The 26460-nt window shown below is 32.2% G+C and overlaps 4 protein-coding genes across 4 annotated transcripts; 1 reads left to right on the top strand and 3 right to left on the bottom strand.

The window, feature by feature from the left end:
* Positions 1-1770: 1770 nt before the first annotated feature.
* On the bottom strand, positions 1771-9425 carry LOC25490241 (protein NRT1/ PTR FAMILY 8.2). Its single transcript, XM_013606727.3, has 5 exons — positions 9270-9425; positions 4212-4320; positions 3880-4097; positions 3107-3672; positions 1771-2679 (listed from the first exon to the last, which is right to left on the bottom strand). The coding sequence occupies exons 1-5, from the start codon at positions 9423-9425 to the stop codon at positions 1848-1850; spliced, it is 1881 nt and encodes a 626-aa protein (XP_013462181.2). The 3' UTR covers positions 1771-1847.
* Positions 9426-10816: 1391 nt separating this feature from the next.
* LOC25490240 (dehydration-responsive element-binding protein 2D) lies at positions 10817-11794 on the bottom strand. Its single transcript, XM_013606726.3, has one exon. The coding sequence runs from the start codon at positions 11690-11692 to the stop codon at positions 11009-11011; it is 684 nt and encodes a 227-aa protein (XP_013462180.3). The 5' UTR covers positions 11693-11794; the 3' UTR covers positions 10817-11008.
* Positions 11795-17918: 6124 nt separating this feature from the next.
* On the top strand, positions 17919-20978 carry LOC25490239 (low-temperature-induced cysteine proteinase). Its single transcript, XM_013606725.3, has 5 exons — positions 17919-18428; positions 19299-19534; positions 19689-19829; positions 19919-20350; positions 20644-20978. Exons 1-5 carry the CDS (start codon positions 17945-17947, stop codon positions 20722-20724), a joined length of 1374 nt encoding a protein of 457 aa, XP_013462179.2. The 5' UTR covers positions 17919-17944; the 3' UTR covers positions 20725-20978.
* Positions 20979-24696: 3718 nt separating this feature from the next.
* On the bottom strand, positions 24697-26138 carry LOC25490238 (lon protease 2). The gene has a single exon (NM_001422925.1). The coding sequence runs from the start codon at positions 25877-25879 to the stop codon at positions 24995-24997; it is 885 nt and encodes a 294-aa protein (NP_001409854.1). The 5' UTR covers positions 25880-26138; the 3' UTR covers positions 24697-24994.
* Between the last annotated feature and the right edge of the window lie 322 nt (positions 26139-26460).

Here is a 26460-nt window from a genome sequence, read left to right as displayed (position 1 = left end):
TAACAGAATGCTGACCAAGACATGCCACATGGACATTTCAAGTGACATGGCTGTCATGTGGTAAATGACATCATATGTTTTTGGTCCCTATAAAATTGGGACTTTTTTAGTTTAGTCCTTACTTAATTTTAATAGTGTTTTTAGTCCATATAAAAAAAATTATGCACTCAATTTTAGTCCCTACTAAATCTAAATTTGTTTAATTATGCTTAAACTCTTAAGATTTTGAACAATTTTTTGCACAAAATTTCCCATAATTTTTGTCAAAGCCTATCACTCTTTCATTCCTTTTTATTCTTCCAGTTCAATAAAATATTTCACCCTACAAATATTTCCTGTCATTCCCTAAATTTGCCGGAAAAAAAAAAAACCAGATTTATGTTACTGTTTCTCTTTGTTACTACTTCGCTCTCTTTTCAATCTTCTTTGCTCACACTCTTTGTATCCCGATCCGAACCTTGAAAATCGACTGGTTCCGCTTCTCTCTCGAAAAGGTTGTTGCTGGATATTTCAATGGTGAAGATTGTTGAGTTTTTGTGTGTTGAAGTTGACATGTGATTAAGTTGTTGAAATGGATGTCCTAGATGAATTTGAAAGCAAAGGTTAGAAGAGCGTCGCCGGCGTGAACGAGGTGGTGAAAAGAGTAGGCGGAGAGAGTTTGGATTTTTCACCACCTCGTTCACGCCGGCGACACTCTCGTAAAAACTCTTAAATTTTTCAATGATTTTTTTGATACAAGTTTAGAACATTACAAAAGGTTCGTTTACTAAAATTTAGAATTATTTAGCATGAAATAAATTAAATATGAATTTTTTTAAAGGACAAAAGTTCAAAATAAAAGTAACAAAAATCTAGACGCATAAATAAAATTTTGAGATAATTTTTTGGAGATGAACTTTTCGTAATGTTCTTAACACTTGTGTAAAAAATTGTTCAAAATCTTAAAAGTTTAAGCATAATTAAACAAATTTAGATTTAGTAGGTACTAAAATTGAGTGCATAATTTTTTTATATGGACTAAAAACACTATTAAAATTAAGTAAAGACTAAACTTAAAAGGTCTCAATTTTATAGGGACCAAAAACATATGATGTCATTTACCACATGACAGCCATGTCACTTGAAATATCTATGTGGCATGTCTTGGTCAGCATTTTGTTAGCCTAGTCAGCACAGTTTGACGGTAAGGACCAAACTTACAAACGGAAAAAAACGTTGGGGATGAAAAATTTAATAAAATTTTAGTAGGAATCAATGTTGGAAGCTCGCTTATTTGTAAGGACCTTAAACATAATTAACCCATATATATTTTATTAATAAATAAATGCACCTCAGTCCCAAAAATTCTTAAAACCCACTTTATAAACAACTTCTCTACTGTAACAAAAAAAAAAAAAAACTTCTGTACATGTAGACCATTACTGCATCTAAACCATTCATTTTTTAAATAATAAATTTAAGGTTAAAAGTGTGTTTGTGTCACCTTAGAAAAGCTTTGTTTTTTAAGAAGCTAAAATGAAATTTATTTAAAACATAGAGAAGTTTATTTTCGCTGTAACAAACATTTCCCTTATAAAATAGTTTCAAATAAGATTTTTCTAATATTATTTTGATGTATACGAAGGATATGATAGAAAAGTTTATGTAATATCATTATAAATTAAAAGCATCACACATAACTAGCAAAAAGTTGTTCTATTGATGTAACTTGAACAAAAATATTATTACTTTTCATGTATATGACTTAGAATGCAAATAAATAACACCAAATTTAGTTTTGCATAACAGATTACAAACAGAGGAATATACTGCTATTACTTCTCTTAAAATATGAATACTCCTTATGGTTATGTGCACTGGACGTTACTTAATTCAACCATGTTCTTATCTCTCACAATCGATTCTTTCCCCTTGTAACAAATAGCCACCACCAAATAAACCAAGAAATTGACAGCATTGAGAACTGTCAATATCCAGAAGAACCAATCCAACCTGCTTTCATTAAGATCCTTCCTTCTTAACCACCCTTTATCTTGTCCTCCGGTCGTAGCGGTAACAGTCTTCACCAAAGCACTACTCAACCAACTTCCGATTCCAACCTCAGACAAAAACACTGCACTACTAATACTTTTTGTCCCGTCCGTCGCCTCATCATAGAAAAACTCCAACTGTCCCACATAGGTAAAAACTTCAGCACTACCCATTAGAAAGAATTGAGGTAACAACCAAAACACACTCATGCTGTTCTCTCCTGGGTAGTGTTCCCGTCTCGTCTTTTCAACCAATGCTGCTGAAGCCATAGCGATGATTGAGACAAAAAGTCCAACTCCCATTCGTTGTAAGGATGTGATGCCGCGGCTGTGGCCGGTAAATTTTCGGAGAATTGGGATTATAAATCTCTCATATAAGGGTATAAGTATGAGACTGCTGCTGGCAGCAAACACGGTAACAGATCCATTTGGGATTTCGAATTTACCTAGCTTTTTGTTCATGATTTTGGCTTGACTTAGAAACCAGGTTGACATTTGAGCCAAAGAGATAGAAATAGCAATGGTAGATGCCCACACTGGAAGGATTTTAATGAATGATTTGAATTCTTCGACTTGTGTCACTGTGCATACACTCCATCTGTTGCTAACTGTGTCTTTTTCTGTTATAACTGCTGCTTTGTCAAAAAACCTGCAAAATTAATTTGCTCCAATCTTATAGACCCAAATAAAACTAAGACTAAATTACACTTCTGGTTATATTAAGGTTTGACTTCGTTCCCTAGATACTGTTTTATTCAATTTTAGTTCCTTACTCTACAAAACTTTGTAACTTTGACCTTCTCTGGTGGTTTATAATTTGAGTCGTCAACGGTTACCAAAATGTAATGTCAAGTAGAAAATGCCCGCTCTCTCTAGTCTCATACACACACACACACAGAGATTCTTCTTTTCAGATTCACTGAATAACTATTGTAAACAAAGAAACAACTTAAAAACCAAAATAAAACCTAAATGCAACTTAAGGGTAAATCATAAAACAAGTTTAGTTCAATAAATATCAAAGTTTGACATCTATTTCCAAATATTTGCATGTGGTCACCAAATTGATTACTAACCTGTATTGGAGAGTGTGGGGAAGCTTGCGAGCACCAATAATATCAGAGTATGTGGTTTCAACCTCATAGAGAGGAGTTTCATTTTCTACTGAGACTCCTCCTCGATGTTTCTTTATAGAAGCTACAATAACCTGAAGAAACCTAGTGAATGGGCTTCCCATTGGTTTTTGAAAACGATAATACGGAATACCAACGGCCAAGATAACGATAGATATAATCGTAGTTATTGTGGGTAATGCAAAACCCCAACTCCACCCTACTTGGTTTTGTAAATAAACCAATAGTGTAATTCCAAGAAGGGCACCCATGTTGATGGCAAAGTAAAACCAATTAAAGAAAGAGAATTTCATTTGGACTTCTTTTTCATCTCCCTCGTCAAATTGATCAGCTCCAAATGAGGAAACACAAGGTTTGATTCCTCCAGTACCCAAGGCAATGAGGCCAAGTGCACTATACAAGAATAAGTTTTGGCCTTGGCTTGCTTCTTTGCACGGTGTCACTTTCACAGCACATTTTGGCGGGTGCAATGTGGAAAAGGAGGCCGAAATTGTTAGCATAATCATTCCCTGTGACATAATTCACAAAATAATAAACACATCAATATTTGCACTTAGCATTAAATTAAATTAATGAGTGAATCAATTTTTCAAATTTAAAAGTGCCTGTCAATTCAATTTAGTCTATCATAATTCGTTAAAATTAAGTTGAATATTATTTAAAGTTGTTACAGATTACAAGTTTGTTATGATTAGTTGGTAAAATATAGGATTTACCACAGCATAGATGGTAGAGAAAACAATGATGGTTCTAAATCGACCAAGGTAAGCATCTGCAATAAACGCTCCAAAGATAGTGAGGACATAAGCAGCTCCAGTCCAGTCTGTGACATGAGTAGCAGCATCTGGAATTGTTTCATTCATTTGACTTATCAAGTAATTGGTCAAGTTCACAGTAAGTCCCAAGAACGCAAACCTCTCTACAACCTCGTTCACTGGAAAATCCATAAAACAGTTCAAAGTTAATAGATACTACCAAATACAAAAACAATATACATTATGATTCTATATATCTAATTTCATAATGTTGAGTAGTATTTATTTCATACATATGATATAGGGAGCTGCCTTCCATCCTCCAGTTGTTCGTTTATCAGCAATCCTACCATGCCTATCCACACGATCATTACTCACCAAGCTATTCAAATCCATTTCCTCCTGTTTCATAAAATTTATAAAATAAGAAATATCATAATAAAGAAAAAAGGAATTGGACCGTAAGAAAATAATGACATATCAAATTGAATACTGTTTAATTTATTTGTCTATAAATCATCTCAAGCTATTGCAAAAGCAAAATTAATATTCAAGATGACGTATTTCAACTCCTTAAATTCATATAGTAATAATACGCATTTTGATTTCGCGTTAAAATCGTGTCGCGTTTAATTTCTCAAATTTCAATATGCCTTTACCGCTGAATTTGTAAGGCTGAATTTTGGCGCTTCTAATTATCTTGTGTTACCATCACATTTTTTATAGAGAACCACTGTATATAGCGAACATTTGTTTCGCGAAACTCTTACGAATTCAAAGTAGCCAATCAAAAAATATTCTGACCAGCAAACACAGCAGAGGAGGCAATTTTAATTACCCTCAATATATTGCCACGTTCTTATTTATTGAAATGAGTAGAGAAATGATATTTTGAGATCAAAATTTTGATGTCCAATACCATATTCTTTAGTTTTTATGTGCATTTTTTAAACACGTATAAATTGTAGAAGATAAAAAACACTATGGTGTTAGTATTTTAATGTTCAAATAAACAAAGAATGAGAGGTATCAAATACATGGGAAGACGAATACTTACGTGTATACGACTCTGATCCTATAGAGTGTTTGTTTCAACTAGGATTCTGCGTTCGACTCAAATTAAAGCTCTATCTTGACTTGATATTCCTACTTGTGATAACCCATTTGTAAAGTTTGTGAAATACTGCTAGTAGTTTAAAGTAGCATTACATTTTTTCTTTCTGAATCAAACTTTTTTATATTTTTGGAAAAAAAATTAATTTGGTTGAATTACAGATTTTCTTTCTTTTTTTTGGAAAAAGCTATTTGAATTAAAACTGTATTTCTTAATGAAGGCAGACCTATTGATGGAAATTAAATAGAACATCGTCAATTCATTAATGACCTTCCATTATTTCTATTGACTGTTTGTTTTCAGACTCAATGTATCGTGTAAATCTGAATGGAGATGATGACGTTCCTTTAATCTTGATTTATCTTTTTCGTATTAAATCTTGTTTTATTAATTCATTCCTGAAAAATACGAAAACTGTTGGGACACAGCTTTTCGTATTTTTCTCACTATTGTTGTGTTTATCCAGGCTGAAGCTAAGGTTACATTTGAAAAAATATTTTCCCATTTTCATGAAAAACAAAGCTAAGGTTACATTTGAAAACAAAAGCATATGTTCTATACATAGATGCATTATTTTTGTATAGGTTCCTTTCATCCAAGTTAGTCATATTTAAAGTACGTCGAACACTAAATATATGTTATCTTTTTTAGTTGAAATTAATATTGAGGCCTCGAAGAGGAGCATACTCTCAAGCCTCAAGTCAATACCAACCTAAATGAGTTTAGTTTCTCTAAACTTAATCTCATTGATAAATGCTAAATGTGTACCCTTGTTGGCTTGGGTCCTTGGAGTATGTTCCTCCTAAGGTTTCAAGTTTGATTCTCTCTGATATCAAATTTGGTGGATTAGTTTGGCTTCTTAAAAAAAATATGTTTTTTAAGGAAAAAAATTAATTAATGTTATTTTGCACAAATTTTGAAAATAGCTTTGTTTAATAATCAAATTTCAAGTGTATATATACACACATATATAGAGTCAGGATCCGTTGACAACAGGTGTAAGTCAAAAAAACTTACACCAAATCTCAACCATTAAATTCAATTAATCCAATGGTTTAGATAGTTCCATATGATATACTTCAGAGACACGTAAGTGACTTGATTCTGCTCTCCCTTCACATGCGACAAAAAAAACCATAATTGTTGGCCGTTGTGCAAGAAAGATAATGAAAAATGTAACAACCTACCAATAATCAATTGAATCAACTCTAATTTTTCTTCTCAATCCATAAGTCCAGATACTACAAAAACAGAGATGTACCCGTATCGGATACCGATACTCCACGGATACTCTTGGAAACGTACCCACGAAGTATCAGAATTAATTATTTTAATTTTTAAAAAAATATTTTATTGGATACATGTAGGATACTTCACAAATACACAAAGATGCTTATAAGATATTTCACAGATACTTATCCTATAAAAGATGAAGGGTCAAAAAGTGAGACAATTTTGTAAAAATTCCGTAGAGATGTGTATGGTTCAATTTTAGATATGCATCATTAGAATTATTTCTTGATGAACCACACTTAAATTTATCTTCTTGTGGATGAAGGTAATGAGAGAGGGGTGATTCAATTAATCAACATTAGATAAAATATGGTTTATAAGAAAATTTTACATTTTTTTTTTGGTACAAACATTTTTTTTTTATTTTGATCACATCTATTATTTTAAAAAAATTGTGACATTTATAATAATATAATAATAAAGAGTAATCAATGCTTATTTTTCTTCAAGTATTTTACACACATATGAGTTTTAGTATCAAAATTTTGTCAACGTATTTTAGCTGTATCGTATCTTAAATTTAAAATAATTTGCGTATTTGCGTACTCGTATCGTATCGTACCCGCACTTGTATCCGTACCCGGGCTTCATAGTTTTACGCTAATAAGCATGGTTAAGTGACTTTCAATCCAATAATCAATTGAAAACATAGTAATTTATAATTTTCAAATCCCTTTTCTATTAATGTTTTACACTAAAAAATATTATGTTTTCAATTGATTATTGGATTGAAAAATCACTTAACCGTGCTTATCAGTATAAAACAATGGATTGAGAAGAAAAATTAGAGTTGATTCAATTGATTATTGGTAGTTGTTGTTACGGTTTTTATCATCACAACTTCCAGCAGTTATGATTTTTTTTTTGTCGCATGTGAAGGGAGAGCAGAATCAAATCACTCATGTATCTCTGGTGTATAACATATGGAACTATCTAACCCATTGAATTTAATGGTTGAGATTTGGTGTAAATCGAGTTACACATGATATGTCAACAGATCATGCCGTTTAGCATGGACTCATAGATGTATTGGTCCATACTGGACCAAGATTTCTGACCATTAGCTTGAACAAACTTATAGATCCTATCTTGTATTTGCTGTATTATATCTCTCCACCCATCATTTTTTTATTCTTTCTCTTTATTCTCTTCCTCTCTCCAATAGAGAAGTGTCGAAAACCGTTTCCTCCTCCTAGCTCTCTCTCCTTAACTTAAGTGCATAAACGCATAAACATGAGTTCACTAAATTTGCAGATTTAAGCTCATGTGTTCCTAATTAATAATTGATGTGTTCTTTAAGTTTATATCATCATCAGATTAAAATAAATGCTTCATATTCTTTCTAATTAATTTTATCCAAATTTATCTTTTGTGCGTTCTTCCCAATTTCATTCATCTTCACTGATATGTTCTTCCTAAAAATCCAGAGCTGAAATCAATCACCGATCTATTTTTCGACGAATCTAAAAAATGAGTTTAATCTTTTGATACATCCTCAAGATCCGTAGCTAATTTCCACCCTTTACTTTACAAACACCAAACCCTACCATTCCTCTTAATCAAGAACACAACTTACCCATTGAAATTGTCTCAACAAACCTAATATTGTCTTGTTCAGTTGATTTATTTATGTCTTTTTGAATGGTTGTCTTGTTCAATTGATGTTTGTGGTATGTATTTATAAAATAAGTGATGTTTATAAAAAAAATTGTCTGCATGAATTGATTGTTTGTGTTTCTTGGCCTTTTTTAAATTATAAAATAAAAATGTGGATTTGGAATTTGTGTGTTTGTTGTTTTGAAGAAGATGATATAATGATGGGGATAGTGTGTAGGATAATGTAGACAATATGTCGTTACTTTTTCTACTTTTTAGGATAGTGTGTAGATGGTGTAGGGTATTATTGTGAGGCTAGATCAATCCAAGGGTATAAAAAGTTGGTCCGTTATGAACCAATTTTTTTTTAGTGGTTCATTTTATACGCCACCTGACTTGTATATATATAAAGTTTCACTTTTTGTTCGATGATTCGATCCCTGATTCCCTAGTGTTTTTTTCAAACTTTGTATGTTTCTATGAAAAATAAATATTACCACCGTCCCTAATTATAAGATCCTTTTGAAAAAAATAATTTGTCCCTTTTTATAAGACCATTTTGGTATTTCCAAGTACATTAATTATTTCTTTAACAACATACCCTTATTTATTTTGCATTTTTTTCTTCAATCAACAATAAATATTATATTGAAAATATAAATTAACTCTCTAAATTGTAAAAACAATAGTAATTATATACAAATTTAATACTACAACCAACTTTCTTAATCTCCGCAATTTTAACAAAAAGCTCTTATATTTAGGGACAGAGGTAGCAGTGTAGCAAATGAACGTGGGAACTGGGAATGAAAAGGCTTCTTGCAAATTGTGAGTGTGACGATATCATAGGAAATTGTGCCCTTGAGTTATGAGTAAAAGCTAATGAGTCAGCATTAACAAATGAAGAATGCTAAGTGTGTGTTTGGTTCTGAGGTGTGTAGAATTGATTCTGACAGAATTGATTCTGACAGAATTGATTTATGTTTGGATGCAATAATGCAGAATTGATTAAACAGAATGATTGTTGTTTGGATAGTTTTGATCAAAATTACTTTTGAATGTATAATTACCAAAATAGACATAGTTAAATACAAATAAATAGAAATTACTAAATTAAGATAATTAAGTGCAATATAGTCCTAAAATATAAGGTATTACAATACTAACATCATGAAAATAAAAATTACAAATAGATAATAGAATTTAAAGTGCAATAGAGTATTAAAATATTATTACAAAACTAACATAATGTGTATTATAGTACTAAAATATTGATATAATAATTTAAAGTACAATATTAATTATTTTGCCTGTGCTCAATAATTTCATTGCGGATTATGTTTCGAACGCGATCCATCTCTGACGACGAAACTACATTTAAAACTTGTGATTGATCCAAGTTAGATGAGCTATCATCATGATGAATGACTGTGCTCTCATCTTCATAAACATTAAAATCCATATCATTTTCTGCCTTCCTTCGGATAAAGTTGTGTATAGCCATTGTTGCGACAACTATTTGAACTTGAGTCTCAAATTTAAACTTAGGCATTCGACGTAGGATTGCAAATCTGTTCTTCCATACCCCAAAAGTTCTTTCTATTGTGCACCTTAAACTAGAGTGATAATAATTAAATACTTCATTATGATTTGCGAATCCGTTAGAACGCCTAAATTCAGGAAGATGATATCGTTCACATCTATATGGACCAATGTACCCTATTGGTGTTGGATAGCCAGAATCTACCAAATTACCTTGTTGTTGTTGTTATCTTTTGAGCAGAATTTTTTCTTCTTGTTGTTCTCTTCACCACAATTTTTCCTTGTAGGAGATGATGTTGTTATATAAGCTGATGGTAATAAATTTTTGGATTAAATTTGGGAAGGGTGGTTGAATTATGGTTGAGAAAAGTGGACTGTGAAGGGGGAATGGAATTAATAGAATTGAGAGTTAAGACTGCAGAAAATAAATGTTATTCTCTTCACCAACATTTATTTTAATAAGACTGCAGAAAGAAAAAATTCGGTTGGAGAAGGGTTAGAAAAATTAATGAGGGCAGGGATGGAATTAATAGAATTGAGGGTGTAGAATTGATTCTAGGAAAGTAAGAAGTTAGGAATTGTAGCTTCAACTAGAATTGCTTTTGGAGGATAAAAGCTATTTTGAAAAGCCAAACCAAACATGTTAAATATTGCAGAATTGCTTTTGAAATGCTCCAGAATTGATTCTGGCTTTGCAAAAGCCAAACCAAACAGAGGCTAAAACGTGTTTTAAGGACATTGTTTTTTTAGCAACAAATATAACTTTTGGTTCCTTAAAATTTTTATATGTGAGTGAAAGAAGGGTAAAATACGAGTCACTCAACATAGCTTATCCAACTGTGTATGCTGATATTCATAGGGATTTCACCAATTTATAGTCAAGTGAATGATGTCATCCCCTGTTCAGACACACAACCAATCAAATAGGCCAATCAAGCTGACCATCGACGTGGTTCCCAATTGTATCGAGTATATGAGATTAATTTTTTTTTCTTTTTATATGAGCTTCACCACCAATTAATAAAATTGATCTTGACATTAAACATACATAATTATCATATTTTGGAGAGAGAAACTGGTAAGTAGTTGCAGGCGTGAAATATAAAACTAAAAAAATGAAGAAAAAAACAATTAAAGAAAGAAAGGCTCATAATCTCATATTTATATGATATGCTCCAATAACATATTACATAAAATATTAATATATTATTATTATACATTGCATATAATAATATACAATATTAAGTACATAATTTATTCACATATGAAACACATACAACATAAAAGCTTTGGAAAAGCACCACAATAACTCCTTAAGATTGTCATATAATTTTCACATATATTATATAATTATATAATAATAATAATTAGATATATTCAATAAAAGAAGATTGCCATCTAAAGGCCTAAATGACCACTACGCACAAACACGCACTTGTGTATGTGTATAGAGGATAGCAATTCAGGTGACATGTGAATTGAAAAAAAAGACGATGATGATGATGTTGGTTGTTACTTTCCTCTTCATCTAAGGAGAAGATCAACTTACATGCACCATGGTGTCTGCAACGAATCCCAAACACTTCCGTCTGCCAAATTTTCCTCTGTGATCATTCTCGAACTTGCATAATTAATTGGAAAATCTATTGACATGGCATCTTCTGGCCATATGGAATCATCTAAAGGTGGAAAGAAATCCTTATAAGTTTGATCAATTGGATTAGAGTTGGTATCGAATGGAAAAGAAAGAGTGGAGTTGTTGTTGTTGTTGTTTAATGGTTGATAAGCCATTGACACTGTTGGGTATGGGTTGGTATTGAAACCTAAACATGTGTTATTACCTGTGTTGTGATTACCTTGAGGATGGTATGGGTCTTCCATTTGAACAATTTGAGTGTCAGGGGAAGATTGTTGACCCTCAGATTTAACAGATGTAGAGATTTCAGGTAGATTGAGCTTGGCCCTTGATCCATAAAGCTTAAGTGCGGCAGCATCATAAGCCAAAGCAGCTTCAAGGGATGTCTCAAATGTCCCAAGCCAAAGGCGAGAACCACGATTGGGTTCACGGATTTCAGCAACCCATTTACCCCAAGTTCTCTGTCTCACACCCTTGTAAGGGCAACTCGGATTTTCAGGTCCTCCCTTACCTTTCATGCAACCTTTTCTGGAAATGGCCTGTTGGGGTTTCTTCAACTTTTTTCTCTCCTCAACTTCCATTCCCGATTTCATAATTATGATATCGAGTAGAAGAGTTATGAGAAGATTGTGGGTTATGGAGGATTGAAATATAACAAAAGTGTTATGAGAGAAAACAATTGAGGTGATAGATGTTATTTATATTTCCAAACCAATGCACATTAATGAAATTAAATGTTAGATACATGTACGTAGAACGTGGCCTCTGTGGTTGGGCTATACTGCTACCTGGCATGAGGATCTAGACATATCGTGTCCAAAATGAGCTTCAGTGTTCATTTCTCTTATATACACTTGGCTCGCGCTTTTGTTCGCATGCAACTCATGTGTCAAATGACCAAGTTAAAACAAATTGCTAGCTGATGACTGATGGTTAAAATGAATGTGAAAAAAAAAATCGTTGCAAGAAATTAGGCCATCTAGATCAATCAGTTTGCAACAGTTATTGACCATCTCCTCCAATTGATAATTTTGATTGTTTAAAATACAAGTGAATAGTGTATATGTGGAAAAATAAGTTGGACACACCAAATCAACACATTTAGGTTTTTTTTTTTTTTTTTTTTCAAAGTGAATTAAGTTTTTTTTTTTTTTTAAGGAAAGAGGGTTGAAGCCCTAAAATTAGACAATAATCAATCTAGAGGTGGCAACTAGGGTTGAAAAAAATACCCATACTCGCGGGTATTCATGGGTAAAATCCATCACCGATACGAGATGAGTAGTTAAATGGGTATCCACGGGTATTTGACTAGCCATTATTTTATGGATATGGACACAGATTTGATGATACTTGTGCCCACAGGTGCCCATATCTGATAATAAATTAAGTAAATTACTAAAATATCTTTGTGTGTGTGTATAAATATATATATAGATAAAAGAGTTTGAGGTCTCAAAAGAACCTTAGTTTGGTTTATTGTACGACAACTTTTCTTTTTATGTCACAGTTTTCTCTTCCTCTTCCCTTTTGGTGCATCCAGGTTTTCTTCTTATGATTCTTTTTTTTTTCTTCTTCTTCTTAGCATGATTGTTTCTTTTTTATTTTATATTTAGAGCTTTCTAATTTTAGATGAATACATGAATATTCCAATTTGTTTTTAGTTTCTATGTGGAAATTGATTTAATTTTTATGTGTGAAACTGAGAATTTTTTCTTGAAAAAATTAATCACCTTTATGTTCAGTAATTTATTTATATGTGTCTTCGTTACTTTTTTTTTATGTCATGTATTTCGTTCCTTCGTAAATTGAAACGCACAATGTAAGAATCATGAATTTTGTTTGGATTATGTATGGATGTTTAAAAGTTGAAGTTTTTTGGTAAATAAAATAAAAATCTTTCTACCAAAAAATAAATAAATTTAAAAATTCATGGGTACCCATGAATACTCATGGGTTACCCGTATAGTCGGTACCCACACGGGTATGGGGCAGACACATGTATCATATTTATCCAACGTGGCGGGATAGGTATCATACTATAATGTATCCATGGATATCCATTGACATCCCTAGTGGCAACTCTCAACAAATTAACTTCATGCACAAAGTGAACTTGAGTAGGACGTCGCTCGTAAAACAACAAAATAGGATCATGATCACAACCCATATTGGTCGGTGTATTCGCACATGCATTAGTTGAATGGTAAGAAGACAAACGTTGACTTCCAAGTCCAAAGCTAGGAGCCTTCTAATCTTCTTGGTCAACCTCCACACATACATACTCCATATACCATCACTCTTAATAATATAAGAACAATTTTAGAATCCATATTAAGCTTAACTCAAGTATAACCTCAAACTTAATCAATTTTCAAACCTTCATAAACTCCTCATAATTCAACAACATATGTGTTACAATGACCCAAATTTTTGGAGAAGCCACACAACCACCTCCCATTCTCATCTTGAAATAAGCAACCACAAGCATATTTTTATCATCCTTTTTAAGAATTCAATCTAATCCACTAATTATCTAGAAATTTCCAAGCTTTAATAGTTTCATCCCGTTGTTTGTTAACATGCACCAAGTTTCTCACCTTTGTGTTGCGGGTAACGTCCCAATACGATCAAAATATCATTCAAAGGTGAATATTGACGTGTGATATCCCCAATGGGAGTCTCAATATTCCTCTAGTGCCATATAAAATGGCAGTTATTCATCCATAATGGCAACCACTAAGTGGCATCATCATAACCAAATAATTACACACATTTAAAATGACTTAAGTTTTAAATTCGCTAACCTTTGCTTGCACCTCCTAACCCACTGATAAAGTGGGGCAATAACAGAACGAGATGATCTTTTCCATAAGAAAAAAAAATTACTTACTTTTTCACGGTCTAGATGTTTGAAAGATACACTACACTCAGTCTTATTACAAATTACAACATTCTTTTTTACAAATAGCATTATAACACAAACTCAATACACTCTTTAATTATAATCCCTAGACTTTTTTTATTTGTAAAACAATCACATACACCAACCCAATGCACATTAATTATGTGTGAACAATCAAATCTTGTATTGATTTGATAAAAAAAAATGCTGAAAAATAGATAATCATAAGGATCATGAGTTGAAACATCGATTATCCATATTTTAAGACCAATTATATATAGAAATTCATGACATCAATATAATGTTGAGAAACGAAATTTGAGTTCTAACGACCAAACTAACTTTTTTCACAAATGGTCAAAGGTGGATAATAATGCGAGATCAACAGTCTTTAATCTCACCCATATACAAAAATGTCGATGTTGGTTCAAATTGACTATAGTGGTCTTTGAGATGACCAATCGATCTACATGTTGACAATTCTTGGTGAAGCTGGGAGGATTTTGAATTTTTTTTATAGTCAACATAAGTCCTTTGCTCAAAATATAGTACCAATAAATTGATGCATTCTTAAACATTTCAGCAAACACATGGAGTAGAAACTTAAAACAAATTAGAAACAACAAAACACAAGTAGAGAAACAGAACAAAGAAACAATAAAATCACCAACAAGGACAATAGATGTCAAACCAAATAATTATTGAGAAACCAACAAATAAAGTTGCCATGGTGATTTTTGAAGGGAGGGGGCTCTCAAAGGACGTTTCTACAGTTCATATGGTAGTCATAACAACAAGATACATACACGGTGGATGAGGTGAAGGGAGATCCATTAAAGAAACACTTGTTAAGATCTGGCTACATTGGAAACAAATTATGGCTACTGTCGCGCAAGAAGAACTTCTCACGTAAACAAAGAATGATTCCTTGTTGTCCGTGTTTTAAGTAAAATAAAATAACACATGTTGATTTTATTCATAAATATGACAAAGCATAACCGAAAACACAAATTTACCGATTGAAGAACTATTCTCTTAAACACATTACACCCAAGTCTTCAAATTCATCATATGTGAAGTTAGAAAAACGAATTCCTTCGTAAAATTTATCCCAAAAATATATACAAATGACTCTTTTGTCATTAACCATATTTTTGAAAGATAAATATGATAAGTTGACAATTAAATTTTTGTTCAACAGTGTATATTTATATGGATTAGGCATTATTTGATTTTCTCTTTAACTCGTATTATTAATTATAAATGGTGTATTTTTCTATGATTGTCAAATACGTTGTTGAGTTTTGGATGTTCAAATAACATTATTCTTTTTTAAAATGTTAGAGTGGTATTATATAAACATCTAAACATTGACAACATATTTAAAATCGTATAAACATCCATCTTATAACTATCTTTTATATACAAACTACTCTCTTCATCCCTAATTATAAAATAACTTCTAAAATTTTTTTATCCCTTAATATAAAACAATTTTTCATAATTCAGCATACATTAACGATTTCTTTATAAAAATTCACATATTTAAAGTACCATTGAAAAACATATTCTATTATGTTTAGGTGGATCCAGAAATAATTGTTTGGATGTGCACTATAATGCATGCACACGATTTATGTTTTAATAAGCATTAAGCACAAAATTGACCATCAAAAAATTAAATTTTATACCTTAAAAATTCAAAATAATTATCTACACATTTCAATTGACTTGAAAGTTTGATAGTAAAATTTACCGAGATAGAGAATAGGGTGAGTCGTAAGATAAATTTACTTAAAAATCAAAGATATTTTAGTAATTTCTCTCGTAATTTTTTTTTGGGTAGGGTGGGCCATGGCCCACTTAGGCCCTAAAGGTCCTTGGCCACTGTTTAGCTGGCTTGGTTAGGAGCTTGATTCTAAGAACAACATATTATCATGAGGCATACCACAATAATAGGTAATAGAATCTTAATTTTGACTGAAGTAAATTGAAACACACAGAAATAATGTGGATATGTTTTGTAGTTCTCGGTGTTCGCACTAGTTTGGTATTTTTGGTCAATATTTTGGCATTAAGACTTTGCCATTTGTTAAGAACTGAAGAAACTATCTAGTTAATTTACGAAGCCAGTCAATTAACATTCTATAATGGGACATTGATCAAATTATCAACTACTTGTGCCTAGTACACCCAAATTTTGCAAAAGACCCCCTGTTTGGCTTTGGAAATAACACAACTCTTTAGACCTTCACCACTTTTGTATTTTTTTGTTACTCTGCAATATACGCAAGATTCTGACTTTCTCTTTGCATCTGGACTATAATTTTTAATGTCGTAAGTTATTTTGATCTTGATTTCTGTTTAAATATCATTCAACTAGTTCGAATGTAAATGACATTTGAACATGCATAGGTCATATGATTTGTAAGTTTTTTTTTCTTCTATTTTACTTAAATCATCTTCTCCTTATTGCATGAGGATTTGGGATTTCAATTTGAAGAAGACGGTGATTTGTGAATTTGGTAATTTACGGATTTTAAATCAATTGATAACATGTCAAAATGGTTTAAGATTTCACATCTCCTATTTGTCTTAAAAAAATACAACTCAACTTTTCTCGATACTTAACATCCAAAACTAAAACTAACGTAAGAGACCACAATGACCAACATATTTTTAGAGTATGTGGCGTTTTAGTATTTGCTCTAAAAATATGAAATCACATCTACATATTATAAAATTTGGGATACAAATTCAGGATGTTGATAATTTGCAGAATAATGAACATACGTGGTCTATAATATTCATTATATATTATATACATCATTTATTCAAATAAATTTAAAAAGGGATTTTCAATATAGGGAAATGTTAACAAGTGCCCTTACAACACTTATTAAGAAGTTTAAAGAAGAAATTTCATCTTAGAAATTGTGCATTCAATGCATAGAAACGATAAAAAGTAAATTTTTCTATTTAAAATTTAGCAATTATTTCTATTTTTGTATCCTTAACAAATGCACTTATTAACAAGGGACATGTTAACAAGACCCTTCGGTGAAGCCCGGATACAAGATACGATACGGATACGATACTGCACCGATACGTCGATACGGAAAAATTTCAAAAATCAAGATACGATACGGCTGAGATACGTTAATAAAAAAATTATATAATTAAATATACAATATAATTATAACCATTTTTTGTTTGAAGAAGGTAAAATGAAATTTATTAAAATCACAGTGGATCCTAACCAGCACAAGGAATGCTTGATTAGGTGTCGTATTATAACCATTTTTTTAATATGCAAATATATTAACAAACACAAGAAACCAGTCATAGACTCGTAGCACATCAACATAAATATAAATAATATTGACGATTAAAAGAGTGGTGATTAGTCAATTACATACACAATATATACCAAAAAGAGCACCATCGGTGTTATACTATATCCAAAAAGAACATTGTTAGTGTTATACTATATCGATCTAAAAAAGAAGCACTATATCGAAAAAAGAACACATTAGTACTCAATAGTTGAGTTATTTTAGTTAACATTAATCGTCTCAATCTCCTCTCCTCCATTTCCATCAACAAGATACAAAACTGCTTCCAAATTTGGTTCATCCAAAGACAACTCTACTAACTCAATTACAAAAAAAAAACAGAAATCAAAATAATATAAAAAAACACACGTATCCGTGCGTATCGGAACAAATAGAAGTATCCTTTGCGTATCCAGGACGTATCGGAAAATATCGGATAATTATTTTTTTTAAAAATAAAATTTAATATTCGGATACTCTCCTAATACGTATCGGAAAGTATCGGACAGGTATCGGTGCAGGATACGCATGAGATACGATACGTCATCTATTTTGAAGTATCGGAGCTTCACGTAGCACAAAATCTGTCTCTTATCTAATCTAATTTTATGAAAAAGCAGCAATCAATACTCAACTTTTTCCACAAAACCATGAATTGTTGTTATTTCCCTTTCTTCATTTTACGATTGTTGTCTCTTTTGTTCCTTTTGTCTCTTTTATCTTTAGTCTCTGCCTCAAACGACACTTCTAAACTCTTCCAAGAGTGGAGCAAACAACATGGTAAAACATATCCTTCGGAAGAGGAAAAGCGTTACAGGTTCAAAGTGTTCCAAGACAATTATGCTTTTGTCTCACAACACAATGAAATGGGAAATTCCAGTTATACCCTCTCCCTCAACGCTTTCGCAGATCTTACCCACCATGAATTCAAGACCACTCGTCTAGGCTTTTCACCTTCTTCGTTGTTAAGATTCAAATTCAATCATTTTGAAGATCAACAATTCGATGATAATGGTATTTTACAAGTTCCTTCTGAGATTGATTGGAGAAAGAGTGATGCTGTTACTCCTGTCAAAGACCAAGGAAGCTGTGGTACTTGTTTTTTAATACTACAAAAATTATTTAAATTTGATAAGGGATAAAATTGATTTTTCATTTTTGAATTTGTTAATAATCAAATTTGAAAAGGGGGTGTTCTAAATTATGTTAATCAGACAGCTTATTAGTTTGTAAGCTGGGGTTATGTGAATTGGGAATTTGGATTTTTGTGTACCTAAGATTATAATTTTTTTTATTTTTTTTTTTTTTTTTTATAATGATATTTATTGTTTGGTGTTGAATACTTGGGGGACATAGAAGGTAGCCTCTAATGAAAAAGAAATTGTTTTGTAGTACAATCTTGCAAGTAGGTTATCTAGACTTAGACTTGTAAACTGTAGTTACCATATAATTTGTATTAGTAGTACTAGTAGATATTGAGGCCAAGTTTAGATAATACCCTATGGAAACTTTTCAACTACAATAAGTATTTAGGTTTTACCTCATGATGAAAAGGGCTTGTTTTTATGTTTTTAGGTGTGTTTATAAAGAAGTTAAATGAGGGAGCTTATGAGAAAATGTGAGTCAAAGTTGATCCAGAAATGATATTTTGACAGCATAAATGTTGTCCGACACTGTATAATGATGCAGTATTGTGTTTTTTTATTGATTTTTCTCGCTATCCTAGTTAGGTCGACAATTGTGTTGGGTGTATTTTTATATGGTGTATACGTACAGTGTCGGATTTGTGATTTTCAAATAACACCACTCAAGACCTCAACTTGTTCTCAACCTATGAGAGAAGCTATGATTTAGAACACTTATGATTATTATAAGATCATTTTGCTTTATTTCTTTAAGCATTGGAAAAATTTATTTAAAGTAGCTCTAAATCACCAATAATATTCTATGTATATTATGCAGGTGCTTGTTGGTCATTTTCGGCTACCGGTGCTATCGAAGGGATAAATAAAATTGTGACAGGGTCTCTTGTGAGCCTTTCTGAACAAGAATTGGTAGATTGCGATAGAACTTATAATAGTGGTTGTGATGGTGGACTCATGGACTATGCATACCAATTTATCATTGACAACAAGGGGATTGACACCGAGGAAGATTACCCGTATCAAAGTCGTCAATTGCTTTGCAAAAAAGACAAGGTATTTGCTTGTTTTTTAAACAATAAATTGTATAAATTTTTTAGTCTGTCAAAATACATATAGATTTCATCATCGTTCACTTTAACTTCGTACTCTTTATTAATTTTGTTGATATTAGTATTTATATACCTTTTCCTCACCTCTAATCATACAGTTAAAAAGGCGTGTTGTTACGATTGATGGTTATACTGATGTGCCTCCAAATGACGAGAAAAAACTACTAAAAGCTGTTGCAGTCCAACCTGTTAGCGTAGGCATATGCGGTAGTGCAAGGGCTTTCCAGCTATACTCAAAGGTTGAGCTCAATGGTCAATATTTGTAACATAGGTTCACCAATTACTATTGCGAATTTGCAATAATATGTTGTTCTTATTTTAATTTCAGGGTATCTTCACTGGACCATGTTCAACTTATTTGGACCATGCAGTGTTGATTGTAGGATATGGTTCGGAAAACGGAGTAGATTATTGGATTGTAAAAAATTCTTGGGGAAAATCTTGGGGAATGAATGGTTACATACACATGTTGCGAAACACTGACAATTCTGCCGGGTTATGTGGAATCAACATGTTAGCTTCATATCCAACCAAGACCAGCCCCAATCCTCCAGTCCCACCTCCACCAGGTCCTATAAGGTGTAATTTGTTTACTTACTGTTCAAGAGGGGAAACATGCTGTTGTGCCAAGAAATTTCTTGGAATATGTTTCTCTTGGAAATGTTGTGGTAAAACTTCTGCCGTATGTTGTAAGGATGAGCGTCACTGTTGTCCTCTAGATTATCCGATTTGCGACATAGGAAGGAGCCAATGTCTTAAGGTTTGTACGAATTACCTCCTTTCTATACTCATCATAAGTAAATGGTCCAATGTTGAACAAATTGGGTGATAGATTTGTCAATGTTGTTACATAGCGGCTATAGTAGTGAATTTGAACAATAGCCATTGTTTCGGGATACGCTATTTAGTATAAAATGTTGCCAGATAGAAGCTATAGCAATGCCATTGTACTGTTTCATGGCAGAATTTGAATGAACCACTATAAGCTGATTATCATGTTGCTGGCTGCAGTTTTTTTATTTATGAATACTGACTTGAGTCTATAACTTTCAGAGAATTGCAAATGGGACGACAACAATGCCATCCGATAAACAAGATACTTTCCATCAGACAAGGGATTGGAGTTCTCATTGAGTATTTATCATTCACATTACTCATTTAATCATCTCCGTAGTTGAATCCTTCCGATTGCTATTCAGTTTGCATTTTGCATTACTGTGTGTTATTTTATTTCTAGCATTCAAATAGGATACGAAAAGAAACAAATCATAGCATGTGATATTGATAGGTTAGAGAATGCTTGTATGATCTGAATGTAATACTAGAGAGGATGCATCTGTGTTTTGAAATGTATTTCTCCTCATTGTTTTATTAGCAGAGTTGTTAAAGCAAGATTGTATTGAGTCTTAGAAAAATTTCGTGGCAACTTACTTCTTAAATTAGGTTAGACTTGCATGATGACATAATTCGAGTTTGTGGACCTTAGACTTGCATGATGACATAATTCGAGTTTGTGGACCTCAAACCTGAACAACTTGAATCTCATCATCAAATAAAATGTTTGTCCTCAACTTAATTTGATATATTTTTTTCAAATCAATTTGAAATCAAAAACCATGATTTTAGTTAAACTGAAGAAATTTTGCTTCTATGTCCATGCAGGGTGGAAATTAGCCATGCCAATAAAAGAGAATAACAACAATTTCTATTACAATAATGCAGCAAACCACTTTGTGAAATTTTCAGAAATAGTTTTACTTGGAACCAGATATGTCTGTAAAGAGTACATGTTTGCGGTACAGTAGACTATAATTAATAGAGAAGCTAACAATATGATGGAGTTTTTTTTTTTTTTTTTTTTTGAAACAAATATGATGGAGTTGATGATATACATTAACATCATTTAACTTGATCAAAAAAATATTAGTATTGTTACAATTTTATAATATGGCTAACACTAAAAAGTTCACGAACTTGCTTCGGGCACTACAGTGCCAAAAAAATATTAGTATTGTTACAATTTTATTTTATTTTACTTTCTCTTTATGGAATTTATAGAACACTGGAAATTTCGCCACTTTTGATGCTCGTGGTGTTTTATCTTTGTTTAAAGCTCTTCTCCTTTACATTATTTGGTACCACACCTATTTCTAAATCGTACATTTTGACTTGTGATGCCATTGATGCACATAAGTTGAAAATCAATTTTTTTTAAGTTGATGAGTTGCATACTTGAATGACTGGACTAATGTACCAATAATCTTGTATTACCATATGTATTTTTGGCTTTGCCATGGTTGTTAATTGATGTATATATTTTTTAGGGTTTTATTCTTATCTCACATTGATTTTACCGTGTGCATCGCCTTCTGATTATTTTTTAACTATTTGAGAATTTTTAAATAGGTCCTTAAACTATAAATATATATAATCTAATCCTTGAACTATTACATTTTTTTTTAATTAAGTCCTCTATATCATATAAATAGGTCCCTATACTAACTTAAACATATAAAAATAGTCCTTCTGGATCTAAAGATAAACAATTTGATAAATTCAAAGACACAACTATACCAAAAAAATAACTCATAAGTAGTTTGATAAATCAAACCACAACTATCACAAATAATTTTTTTTAATATACTCCCTCCGTCCAAATTGTATGTCACTTCAAAAAAAAATATTTGTTCCAAATTGTATGTCACTTTACAATACCAATGAAACATTAATGTTACTTTTCCTATTATATCTTTAATTATTTATTACTCTTTTTTCTTTCAATTCTTTCATTTATCTTTCTCATATCATTTATTAAGGATAATTTTGTAAAACAACTCATAATATCTCTTTCCCATATAATATTAATTACATTTCTTAATATATGTGAAATGCTCAAAACGTCATACAATTTGAAACGGAGGGAGAATGAATTAATTAAACAGTTTTCTTATTCACTTTGGAAGAAAGTACTTTGATATTCGATAAATTTATTATTATTTTACTTGTTCATTACTAACTAGAACGATAAGCTTCCTTCTACCTGCCTCCATTGTATATTTTAATTCTGTGTTGGTTAAGAGGACGTCACATAGAAATGAAGACCGAAATGTAACTTCAAAAGAGGACCCTTCAAAGCAAAGCATTATTGTTTATATGAGGTTCTAATATTAATGGCTGAAAATGGCTCCAAAATATATATTATATCCCGATTGGAAAATTCGACAACATTCAGACTGACGAAGTCGTATGGTACAAAGTGTTAAACGGTTAAGAGTCAACACAAGAATCAAATAGGCATAACAGAGATGGGGATGTTGCATTGGATCAGCGGTAAAACTATATGAGATAATATTAAAAATGACACCATTAGAAAGAGAGAGTGGAAATAGCATCTATAGCAGAAAAGTTGGAAGAAAATAGGCTCTGGTGATTTGGACATGTAGAGAGAAGACTTGTAGATGTTGGTAAGAAAAATAGATCGGATGGAGGAGAGTCGGGTTAAAAGATGTAGAAGAAGACCTAGGAAAACTAAGAGAAACTATTATGAAAGATTTAGAGGTTAATGAGTTGAATTCAAATATGATTCATGATATAATATTATAGCGTAATTTGATCCATGCAGTCAACCTCATTTAGTAAGATAAAACTTAGTTGTTGTTATTGTCGCCGCTTATGATCGGAAAATTCAGCGTGATTTATGAAATAACAGGAAAAATGCACAAATGGAAGTACTATGACATACATGTGCTTCCTGTTCCAAAAATAAAATAAAAAATCTACAATATTCAGACAACTTCCAACTACAATATTATGAGAAATCTATTTAGAAAGGTTAAACAACGAATGGTGTAAATTTTAGTATGAGAAATGACATTTGTACAACCAATTTCTAATAATTTTTTGACAACTTTCTCTTTCATATTCACATTATATTCTTATTATCTCTCTATTGATTTTAACCAATCAAAATAGAGAAAAACAAAGTTATCATGAAAGTTGTTTAGAAAGAGATGTACAAATATCACTACTCTTTTAGTATCACTTTTACCCAATCCAAAGCTATTTTAGTTTTAACGAAAAGGTAAGATATTTTTAATTTATGGAAACATCAAAGTTATTTTGCTCCGTTTACGTATAAGTTCAATCTGTTTAATTGTGTGTGCTCGCAGATGCTCAGCCTTGCAGTGAAACAGCTCATTTTGTTAAAGATCAGGAGGTTGGACTTGGATTGGCAGAGTTTAGGTAGACACATCAAAGTTTTTCTTTAATCTTTGGGGCTCCGTTATGATTGAATGTGATGCATTTACTGTATAACCTTGTAACAATCAAATAACATGTAGTATAACCTTATGTCACACTAGTAAACAACAGAGGAGAAACTTTTCATCAAAAAACAGGAGAAATAGATATGAATGTTCTACAGGATCTCTAATACAAGACAGAACTTATACAAGGAGCCAAGGAGAGACCTAAAACACTAGCAAGATACAAAATTGATTGTTCAAATATTTATAAAAACATGGCTCCAATTAGTGACCCCAATTAGATAGCATATTCCACCGGAGACCATTGTGGAATAGCAAATCAAATGAGATGTAGTGAATGTAAAATCACGCCAGCCAACCAAAACACTTGTTGAATCTTCAATTTATGTACAAAGACCTCATACTGGGTAACAATCTACATATTTCACTCAACCCATAAAAAAGACACTACCAGTGATATAAGTGAAGAAATGAGTATTGTGTTCGAGATTTAGAATTCTAACTCTTGTGCTTATAAATTCTCCATCCCCCTCGTTATGTTAACCACTAACATTTTTGTCTATAAAAAACGTACCAGTGTAGATTCTAGACCTACATCAAATCAGGAAAGACGTTGCATTACATCAAACAATCATGATTGTGGATTTGACCACCATTCATAGTAACCAATGTTTGAGTTATGGAAAATTGCTTTCAGTTTTGATGAGGACCACCATTCCATTGTTTAAATTGAATCAAGAGAATTCTCAAGAATTGGAGGAATATGGAATCTTTATTGAATACTCTTATCTACCATATTGAATCACGAAAATCCTCAGGAATTGAAAAATAAGGAATATTGGTTGAATTGAATTGATATCACATCACAAGACACACTAATTACATACATGTAACACAATACAACCAGAAATTAACGAAGAACAGTAACAGATTTTGTAAAAGCAACGCATACTATCAAGAAAAATAATTGTTGTATTGTATATGAAATAAAATGCATATTCCAAAATTAATAACCAGACGAGATGATTAGGCATATGAAAAATTATACTTAGGAGAATTTACAAGTTTTTCCCTATTATCGATGCAAACAATACCTTTCATGTATTTGAACTAAACTCTTTGCATCTCTATTGAATTGATCATGATGATGGTGAGGAAGGAGAAGATGAAGATGGAAAAACATCTTTAACGGCAGAAGCAGCAGATAGATAATTAAGCGTATTTTTCAAAGTTTCCTTTTCCCTCATCAATCTTGCACCAGTATCTTCCAATTCCAGCAAAGCTTGTTGCTCTCTAGGTGCACCTTCAAAAGTGCTTCCAACAAAAAACGAAAAAGGCGTTGGGAATAAGTTCCTTCTCAAATCACCAACTTCTTTCTCTGCTTTTCCGCCTAATCGATTCGATAACCGAATCACGTCTTTCATATACGTCTCCACCTCGTTCGCCAAACCGTCAACATCCACGTCAGCAGAAGGAGAAGGTCTATCTTCAAGCCACGCCACACGAGCAACGAGATAGGGTTTCGTGCGAACCACTTTCGTGATGCGGAAACGTTCTTGACCTTTGCAGATCAAGAAGAATCGATCATCGACGAGTCTTTCGTGTTTGATTACTTCTCCGACGCAACCGACTTCAGATAATCCGGTAACGGCGTCGTTGTAGATGACGCCGAATCGGAGATCGGTTTGGAGGAGTGTGTGCATCATGACGCGGTAGCGAAACTCGAAGATCTGGAGAGGGAGGATTGCGCCGGGGAAGAGAACAAGAGGAAGAGGAAACAGAGGGAGTTCAGTTACGTCGTCAGAGTTGGGAGAGTTGGTGTGGTGTTTCTCTGGGAAAGACGACGCCGAGCAACGGAGAAGAGAAGTAGAGTTACGGCGGCGAGAGTGGTGGAGAACATTCAGATGCGGCGGAGATGGAGTAGGTGTAGAGGATTGAAAGATTTTAGGGTTTAAGGAGAGTGGAGTAAGATTTAACAAAGGTGAGGTTGGGGAATGGATAAGCTGTGGAATTGGGAATGCCATTTTACAAAGCGAAATTTAGAAGACAGAGAGAAAGAATAAGGAATAGAATTAATCGGAGAAAGTATAGGTTAATTTTGTGAATGTGTGGTTGCTACTGATTCCACTTAGTCATTTACCATTCTCAATCACTCTCTAATTCAATTATGTGTCTAAAATACTGTGTGACTGTCAAACAGTCAGTCACACTCGAACTTGCTAAGCCACTGAAATGAAGAATTATTATTGCATAGATGAAGATTGTTGCAAATATCCGTTGTGTTTGAGCTCTAGCCAGATTTTTGTGGATGAGATGAGATATGATAATAATATAGATTAAGCACGTGGTTCTAGATATTCCACGTGACGTGGGAATCTCCATATGTTACGTTGAATTGGAATTATTTACATTTGTTTGATTAATATAAAAAAAACTTGTGTCGTTAATATCTATAAAGCAAATTTAATATTTTGGCAAGTTTGCCATTTGACAGCTTTTAAAGAGCCATTGCCATTTTAAAATCTTCTATAATTGGAAATATTTCCTTAATTGTCTATTTTTATTTTATATTTTACTTATTTAATTAGTTGATTATAATTAATTA

This window comes from Medicago truncatula, chromosome 3 (genome assembly GCF_003473485.1).
Source record: "Medicago truncatula cultivar Jemalong A17 chromosome 3, MtrunA17r5.0-ANR, whole genome shotgun sequence".
In the NCBI taxonomy this organism is placed as follows: domain Eukaryota; kingdom Viridiplantae; phylum Streptophyta; class Magnoliopsida; order Fabales; family Fabaceae; genus Medicago; species Medicago truncatula.
This window is presented reverse-complemented; position numbering and strand designations above follow the sequence as displayed.